The sequence below is a fragment of the Engraulis encrasicolus genome, chromosome 12 (assembly GCF_034702125.1).
Source record: "Engraulis encrasicolus isolate BLACKSEA-1 chromosome 12, IST_EnEncr_1.0, whole genome shotgun sequence".
Taxonomy (NCBI): domain Eukaryota; kingdom Metazoa; phylum Chordata; class Actinopteri; order Clupeiformes; family Engraulidae; genus Engraulis; species Engraulis encrasicolus.
The window spans coordinates 17,451,591-17,460,993 of record NC_085868.1 but is presented as its reverse complement, the minus strand read 5'-3'; the positions used below and the strand labels follow the sequence as shown (position 1 = coordinate 17,460,993).

The 9,403-nt window shown below is 45.9% G+C and overlaps 1 protein-coding gene across 1 annotated transcript; it reads left to right on the top strand.

The window, feature by feature from the left end:
* Nucleotides 1-780: 780 nt before the first annotated feature.
* On the top strand, nt 781-6,990 carry LOC134460379 (uncharacterized). The gene is made up of 3 exons (XM_063212812.1): nt 781-2,834; nt 3,408-3,603; nt 6,859-6,990. The coding sequence occupies exons 1-3, from the start codon at nt 844-846 to the stop codon at nt 6,988-6,990; spliced, it is 2,319 nt and encodes a 772-aa protein (XP_063068882.1). The 5' UTR covers nt 781-843.
* Nucleotides 6,991-9,403: the final 2,413 nt, after the last annotated feature.

Below are 9,403 nucleotides of genomic sequence, written 5' to 3'. Positions count from 1 at the left end.
CGAAATTGTGAGCAGCGTCTGACCTGCGAGACATGTGGTCAAGCACATCCCACTACTCTCCATGTTGACAGAAGTGATGCAACAAACAGCAAACTTGCAGCACAGGTCCAGGCCAGTGCATCCACAGCACCTGCTGGGCCTATAGGGTCTCAGACATCTGCAGAGATATGTGCACATACAGGGGCCGGAAGGGATCGCTGTCTGTTGTCCATCCTCCCAGTGCAAGTCAAATCTGCTAAAGGTGACAAAGTAATCCAGACATATGCATTTTTAGACCCTGGCAGCTCAGCCACCTTTTGTTCAGAGCAGCTCATGCGAAAGCTTCACATCACTGGGAGAAGAACGCAGCTCCTCCTGCAAACAATGGGGCAAGAACGAGTGGTGCCGTCATACTCAATTGTCGGCTTGGAGGTGTCTGGCATTAATGGCAACGCATTCTACGAACTTCCAGAGACTCTGACACAGAAGAAAATGCCCGTAAGCACTGAGCACATCGTAACAACCAGAGACCTGGTGCAGTGGCCGTACCTGGCGAAAGTCAACGTTCCCAAGATAGAGGCTGGTGTCGACTTGCTGATTGGCAGCAATGTGCCCAAGATACTGGAGCCTTGGGAAGTCATAAACAGCTGTGGGAGGGGCCCGTATGCACTGAAAACGGCGATTGGATGGGTCGTTTCTGGTCCAGTGCATGAGAATTGCACTCAGAGTGCTGACCAAACATCTGCATCGGTCAATAGGATATCTGTGCAAAGGCTGGAGGAAATGCTGACCAATCAATACAACCATGACTTCAATGAGAGGGCTATAGAAGAGTTGGGGTTGTCAAGAGAGGATAGGAAGTTCATGGAGATTGCGGAAAAGTCAGCGATTCTCCAAGACAACCACTACCAGTTAAAGTTGCCTTTCAAACGAGGTGTGTGTCTGCCCAATAACTACACTGTGGCAAAGCAAAGAATAACAGGCTTAAAAAGGAAGTTCCTGAGAGACAAGCAACTCTTTGAGGAATACAGTGCCAACATTTCTGAGATGGTGAGCAGAGGCTATGCAGAGGAAGTACCTGCCAAGCAACTGAGTGGCAGCAGCGGCAAGGTCTGGTACATTCCTCATCACGGTGTTCGCCATCCCAGGAAAAAGACTCTGCGAGTCGTGTTCGACTGTGCTGCAACGTTCCAGGGAACCTCACTGAATCAGCAGCTCTTGCAAGGCCCCAACCTCAATAGTACATTGCTTGGAGTTCTTCTGAGGTTTAGACAGCATCCCGTGGCTATCATGGGAGATGTGCAGGCAATGTACCACCAAGTCAGAGTCCCATTGGAGGACAGAGATTGCCTGCGCTTCCTGTGGTGGGCTGGCGGTGATCTCACCAAAGACGTGGCAGTGTTCCGCATGACTGTGCATCTGTTCGGTGCTGTCTCCTCTCCGAGCTGTGCCATCTTTGCTCTGAGGAAAACGGCTGATGACAGTCAAGCTGACTTCCCAGAAGAGGTGGTGTCAACAGTGAAGGAGAACTTTTATGTTGACGACTGCCTTAAGAGTGTGGAGTCTGAGGAAGAGGCTCTGTCAATGGTGAAACATCTGACCACACTCTGTAAGAAAGGAGGGTTTACTCTGACAAAATGGACCAGCAACAGCCGCACTGTCCTGCAAGCGCTCTCTGAGGACCAGCGAGCAAAGGACCTGAAGGAACTCGACATGGACCGCGATGAACTTCCTGTCGAGAGAGCTCTTGGCCTAAGGTGGTGCGTCGAAGAGGACACTTTTACATTCAAGCTGGACCTACCTCAAAGGTCTTACACAAGAAGAGGAATGCTCTCTGTCGCCAGCTCAGTCTACGATCCCCTGGGCTTCCTTGCACCAGTCATGTTGCCTGCGAAACAAATGCTGCAAGAGCTATGCCGGAGAACTGTGGGATGGGATGACGCCATACCTCAAGATCTTCTTCATCAGTGGACAAGGTGGCTAGAGGAGTTGGATATGCTGTCTGAGTTCCATGTCAGAAGATGCGTCAAGCCCAAAGGATTTGGGGATGTTGTCCAAGCTCAGCTTCATCACTTCTCAGATGCAAGTGAGTCAGGGTACGGTGCAGTCTCTTACCTCAGAATGCAGAACACCCAAAATGACGTTCATGTTGCCTTTCTGATGGGTAAAGCCAGAGTAACCCCATTAAAGACTGTCACCATTCCTCGCTTAGAATTGACGGCTGCAGTCCTTGCGGTTCGAGTTGACCTGATGCTGAAAGCTGAGCTTCGGATCCCATTACAAGAATCTGTCTTTTGGACAGACAGCACGTCAGTGCTCAAGTACATCAGAAACGAGGACAGGCGTTTCCACACCTTTGTGGCAAACAGGGTCACGACCATAAGAGAGTCAACCACACCTTCCCAATGGCGTTACATTTGCACGAAAGACAACCCAGCTGACGAGGCGTCCAGAGGGCTGAGGGTCCGACCGTTCATTGATCACAACAGGTGGATACAGGGTCCAAGGCTGCTGCGTCTTCCAGAACAGGATTGGCCATGTGACGTGGTGGACATTGCGATCAAGCCGGACGACCCAGAGGTCAAAAAGGATGCTGTGGTGAATGCAGTTACCGTGAATGCATCCTCTGACAGCACCAGCTATCTTATCAGCTACTTCTCAGACTGGAGGAAACTGAAAGTAACAGTAGCCTGGCTTCTGAGGCTGAGGAAGCTACTTCTGTACAAGGCTCGCAGAAGGAAGGAGCCAGCTGCTGCCAGCAGCACACAGGATTCTACTGAACCCAAAGGAAGGTTGACTATCCAGAATTTGTCGGAGGCTGAGACCGCTATAATTCGCTTCTGTCAGCGACAAAGGTTTGAAGAAGAAATAGCTGTCTTGTCTGCAGGGAAGACGGTCAGCAAGAAAAGTGTGCTCCACAAGCTCGATCCGCGACTGGAGGACGGGCTCATAAGAGTTGGAGGTCGACTCACCAGAGGTTCACTGCCAGAGGAAGCAAAACACCCACTCATTCTGGCTAAAGGTCAACATGTGGCAACTCTTCTCCTGCGTGACCTGCATCAACGGCTTGGCCATAGTGCGCGCAATCACATGTTGTCCACGCTGAGAAGAAAATACTGGATCACAGGGGCCAACTCTGCAGTGAGGAGAATTGTGGCCGAATGCTGTGTCTGCAGGAGATATCATGCTCAGATGATGGGCCAGAAGATGGCAGACTTGCCAAAGGAAAGGGTACTTCCAGACCACCCACCATTCACAAATGTAGGCCTTGACTACTTTGGACCGATAGAGGTGAAGAAAGGTCGTGGCACAGTCAAACGCTACGGCGTAATATTCACCTGTCTGTCTAGTAGAGCGGTCCACTTAGAAGTTGCAAGCTCCTTGGATACAGATGCGTGCATTAATGCGCTGCGCCGTTTCATCTGCAGACGAGGTCAGGTTGTCCGTATCCAATCTGATAATGGCACCAACTTCATAGGGGCAGAGAGAGAGCTCCGAGAGGCGCTGTCATCCCTCAACCAGACACAAATTGAAGGAGCACTGCGACAACAAGGGGTTAAATGGAGCTTCAATCCGCCAGCAGCGTCGCACTTCGGTGGTGTCTGGGAGCGTGTGATACGCATGGTGAGGAGAATTCTCAATTCAGTTCTTCGGCAGCAGAGGCTGGATGATGACGGACTCCACACAGTCATGTGTGAAGCAGAGGCCATATTGAATGACCGGCCTATCACCAAGCTGTCCGATGACCCAAACGATCTTGAACCTCTGACTCCTAATCACATCCTCTTAATGAAAGGAAAGCCATGCCTACCACCAGGGCTGTTCAAGGATCATGACTTGTACATCAAGAGGAGATGGAGACAAGTTCAATATATCTCGAATCTTTTCTGGAAGCGATGGATACGTGAATACCTTCCAATGCTTCAGGAGAGGCAAAAATGGAATGACCGCAAGGAGAATCTCAAAGAAGGAGATATCGTCATCATTATGGATCCCACTGCCCCACGCGGCTCATGGCCACTTGCAAGAGTCCTGGAAACCTACCCTGACAAATGGGGACTTGTCCGCTCAGTCCGCCTCCAGACCAAGAACAACAAAATTGAAAGGCCTGTTGCCAAGCTCTGCCTGCTGTATGAAGCTCCAAATTAGCAGTCTGACAGGGCTAGCAATTATGTGTCAACAGGGGTAATCCCATGATCTGGCATTCACTGTTTTTCTTTCACTGGCTCTTTTTGTTTTTATGTGAATTGTCATGTTTGTACCCCAACCATTGCAATTAGGGGCCGGGGTGTAAGAGCCAGTTTTCCTTCTATTTTCTTTTTGTTTCATGTCATGCCGTAATCGTCCACTGGGTGGCGCTTTCCTTCTTATTGGGGTCACAGCAATATAAGGGGGAACCTTTGTTCAGGTGACAGGTGTTGCCTGACGGAGGTGAGCACATACAGTTTTGACCGCTTCGCCTCGGCGTATGTATGAGAACTTTCTGTCGTGCCTATTACTTTCGTTTCATGGATTATTGTGGACTTTGCTGACTGGGAATGTACTGCAACTGGATGCACTTTAACTGTGGTGAGACGCAATAAATTACGCAAAAGCAAGAAGACGTCAAGATTGTTTATTCATGCATACTCGTTTCCACCTGCCGAGCAAGCGCGTCTGATTGGTGTTAAATCAAGCAACACTTCAGGAGCTTCAAGCGGTAGGCTTAGCTTCTACACATATAATACAGAAAGTGTAGACATAGCATTATTTCCCTCAGCAAGAATGAATATTTAATACTGGTTTTGGGCGTTTTCATGCCGTCCTGTTTTCCAAATGTCAGATTCAGTCTTTATATTAGCATGTAAAGAAACTTGTTTTGCCCAAGACGATTGCAAATGTTGATTCACAGTAATCATCACAATATGACAAAACTGTCAGAAAGACCACTGTCCTTTCCATTATACATGAAATTTGCCATTTTGTGTGTGTCCACGAAAACTGTGTTAACCGTGTCACACACGGTCTGAAACCTCCTCCATAAATCAGTAATGGTTTGGTCTTAGGCCATACGAATAACATCACGTGATGTCATAACCTCTTTGGCAGGATACGGGAAGACTTTTTGGTAAATTTTGAGCTCCATCCTTCCATAATTTAATCCATTCTTTTTCATGTTCTCATAGCGGGAAAATTGCCTGTCAACTGTGTTATCAACATATTCATAAGAATCTGAATTAGAAATCACATGTAGAAAAACACAGATAAAGCATACAGATACATGAATTGATTAAGGTGTTGTGGTGGAACTTCTGAGGTCCTCAGTTAGCACAACACCATAAAAATGGCTGAAATGTCAACGGTGTTACCGTCAATGGTGTTACAATTAAGTATGACAGTCAGGGTTGCCAGATGAGGCTGATGATTTCCAGCCCAAAAAAATGATCAAAATCCGCCCTAAAAACCCGCCCAATTCTATTGATTTATATGGCAGTGGGAAGGTTTTTCTGATAGATGCTATTTTTACCCGCACACGGCCATCCTAAGCAGCCCAATTGGGCGGGAACCAGCCCAATCTGGCAACACTGATAACAGTTGAGGAGGAGTATGTTTTTGCCAATTTATATCCATATTGACAGACAAACAAACAAAATAATTTGTGTTCTAGGGAGATGGGTTTGTCTGCTCTGTTTTTTTCTCCTAAAAAAGTGCCGACTTGTTCCCCTGCACTGTTGACCGTAACACAGTTGAGTAACACGGTTGACTGTTTTGAAAGTGTTTTTGCGCTATTGATCCCTTATGTGTTGGAAAAATCCTATGAACATACACTAGGGATTATCTCTGGAGAAGGAAGTCTTGTGTAAGGAGGGTGACTATATTCAAATCAGACGTTACAGGGATTTATGATGAAAAATGTGTCAGTCTGTATCACAGTGACTCATAAAATCCTACTTATGAAGCTCAACAATCACATTTTCTATATCAGTTGCACAGATTAATGACAACATTACTGCTAAGGGACATAAGCACTTTCAAACATATATTGTTTCAACTCTGTAGTATTTTTATATATGTTTGAAATGACATAGTATTTGTCCATAACACTGTTGACAAAATAATTAAGCAAATGTTCGCTTTCATTAGAGTATTTATCAAATGATTTAAGTATTTGGTTAGTTTGGAAACTTAAATATATGCACTATGTAAACATCTAGGTCATTTAGTTGAAAGAAAATACTGATAATTGACATTTTGCTTTTGCCAAAAGCGTAGGGGAATCGTAGAATCACTCGTAAGCGTCAGCTAAGTGTAATGTAATGTCAAAATAGCGGCAGGCTGGTGTGTAGGTTGGTTTGGTGGAATTGGGTTATGCAGGGGTGGGGTGGGCATTCATCCAATGGCTCTTTAGCAGCAGCTACAACAACTGCAGATAATGAAGAACAAGAGAGGATAGAAGAGGAGAGGAGAGAAGAGAGGATGGAAGATGACAAGAGAGGAAGAGAAGAGAAGAGAAGAGAAGAGAAGCGAAAAGAGAAGAGAAGAGAAGAGAAGAGAAGAGAAGAGAAGCGAAAAGAGTAAAGGGGGACAATAGAAAAAAAAGAGGGAAAGAGGGAACGAGAAGAGAAGATAGATGAAGAGACGAGCGGAGAAGAGGGAAGTGGATAGCAGAAAAGGATAATAGAAAAGAGGGAAAGAGAAGTAGAGTAGAGAAGAGAAGAGAAGAGAAGAGAAGAGAAGAGAGGAGAAGAGAGGAGAAGAGATAAGGGAATAGCTTAGAAGGAGAATAGAAAAGAGGGAAAGAGAAGTGGAGAAGAGAAGAGAGGAGAGTAGAAGAGAGAAGAGGCAGCAGCGTGGCTGAGAGCCAGAGGATGAGTCAGCCCCCTTGGCACACCTTTGCAGCTCAGCGAGGGGTGGGCATGCCTCACCATGCCAACGGGCCGTGACCTGTCACCAAGGAAACCTGATCTCACCAAGCACTCGCCTGGACTGGTGCTGGAGCAGGTGCCGGTGGAGAGGGATGTGTGGGTGTAGTGGTACTGTGGGTGCTGGTGGTTCACAAATTCGATGCTTCCAAACAAAGTTTCTGACTCTCAGTCCTTCATCAAAGTGTAGTGTTGCGGACCTGTATTTTTCCTTTCAGCGATCTTTTGTTTTGGTCCAGCACCTGTGCTACTGATGTGCACGCATTCTCTGGCCTTCGTGGTTCACAAATTCACACAAGAGATGAGAGCAAGGAGAAAACAATTAGGAAAGACAAGAGCAGTTTTATCACACATATACACATATGTAAGCTGATAGATACAAACAGAAAACTAGAATGGACACTCGGTAGAGCGCAGACCTTCGCCTACGCCACTTATTTTTTTCTGGCCATCTTCAGAGTGTGGGGCATAACATTCTCCAAATGTTGGTGTTAGTTTCATGTAAATCGGACCGGAATATCGTAATATTACATTTTTGGCCCAGTCTTGACCTCTTATTCAATTCCGCATGCACACGTTGTTCTGGCCTATAGTGCTTGGCAAAGAAAAGCGTTTTTGACCTTTTCGTGACCTTGACCTTGACCTTTGACCCAATCACTCCCAAAAAGTAATCTATTGTTCCTTGGGTCATGACCAATCATCCCAGTAAATTTCATAAAAATTGTCTGAATGTACGTTTTTGACCTTTTCGTGACCTTGACCTTTGACCCAATCACTCCCAAAAAGTAATCGATTGTTCCTTGGGTCATGACCAATCATCCCAGTAAATTTCATAAAAATCGGCTCATTTTACGTTTTTGACCTTTTCGTGACCTTGACCTTGACCTTTGACCCAATCACTCCCAAAAAGTAATCGATTGTTCCTTGGGTCATGACCAATCATCCCAGTAAATTTAATAAAAATCGGCTCAATTTACGTTTTTGACCTTGACCTTGACCTTTGACCCAATCACTCCCAAAAACTAATCGATTGTTCCTTGGGTCATGACCAATCATCCCACTAAATTTCATAAAAATCGGCTCAGTTCTGTCTCAGTTATACGAAGTACAAACAAACATTTTGACCTTGACCTTTGACCTTTGACCCAATCACTCCCAAAAACTAATCGATTGTTCCTTGGGTCATGACCAATCATCCCCCCAAATTTCATAAAAATTGGCTCATTTCTCTCTGAGTTATACGAAGTACAAACAAACATATTCACAAATAAATACACGGCGGGCAAAACATAACCTTCTGGCGAAGGTAAAGAGACAGAGAAAGAGAAAGAGAATGAAAGAAACAGGGACAAAGACAGAGACAGAAAGACATAGAGAGAGACAGAGACGGAGACAACAGAGATAACACATTTTTGAATTCCTCACAATTTTCTGAATCAGAAACAACCATTGAACCTCGTCTCAACCACATAAATATAACCATCTTGGCTCTTGGACTAATAGGCTATCAGGTATCACTTTGTCAGAATGTTGTGACAGCAGTGCCACAACTGACAGATGGAGCACCTTCACCTTTGAATCTCCTTAAACGTAACTCTAACCTACATGATAGACAATCTTCACAACAAACACAGGTACAACATCACTCACAGAAATCAAGGTACAAATCTTGTCGCTGTGGCAGTACCCTCAAGGGGAGTACCTTTGGGTCGCTTGATTGGTACCCCAAAAAAGAGGTGCGTTTAGTTTCTTGCAATGGCGACCAATGTGCATCTGTCACCTCTTTTTGGGGGTACCAATCAAGCGACGCAATTGTACTCCCCTTGAGGGTACTGCCACAGCAACGAGTTCTGTACCTTTATTTCTAAGAGTGCATCATTGATGAAAAAGGGATGATGATTGCTGCTGGGAGAGATAAATAGACACCACTTGGGGCACAGTGTAGCTACTGTAAACAGGGAATATGTATGCCTGTGCAGTAAGCTTCTCTCTTCAAGCAGCACACACTCTAACCGCAGAAATACACCAGCGGCAATCTGAGCGAGTCGAGCGACGGAAGTAATTGACTTTGTATTGAGTCACGCGACAAAAGCGATTCTGGAGACTAGAGGGATTTGCCCGACGAGCGCGACAGTTTGAAATTGAAATCTTTTCAACTTTCTATGTCGCGGTTCTGCGACAAGCCGCAAAAGCCAATGACTGTATAGAGGCCAGTGACCACAGCCAATGGGAATGCTTGAATGCTTTGCCTTCTGCCTGTACGGACATACTCTAGTCTCCTCAATCGCTCGTATCCCTTGCTGCTACACTCTGTCGCTTGAATCGCGTAGCCGCTGGTGTATCTATGCGGTAATGCAGTGGTTCCCAAAATGGGTCGGGACGATAGGGGATGTCGCAGAGGTACTGAAGGGGGGTTGTGGAACGGGAAATCCACAGGTTAACAGCTAACACATTTCTTATATGCTGTGAAATATTGGCTGTGCTGTGGATTTCTAGTAACGTTAGCGGACATATTTTTGGAA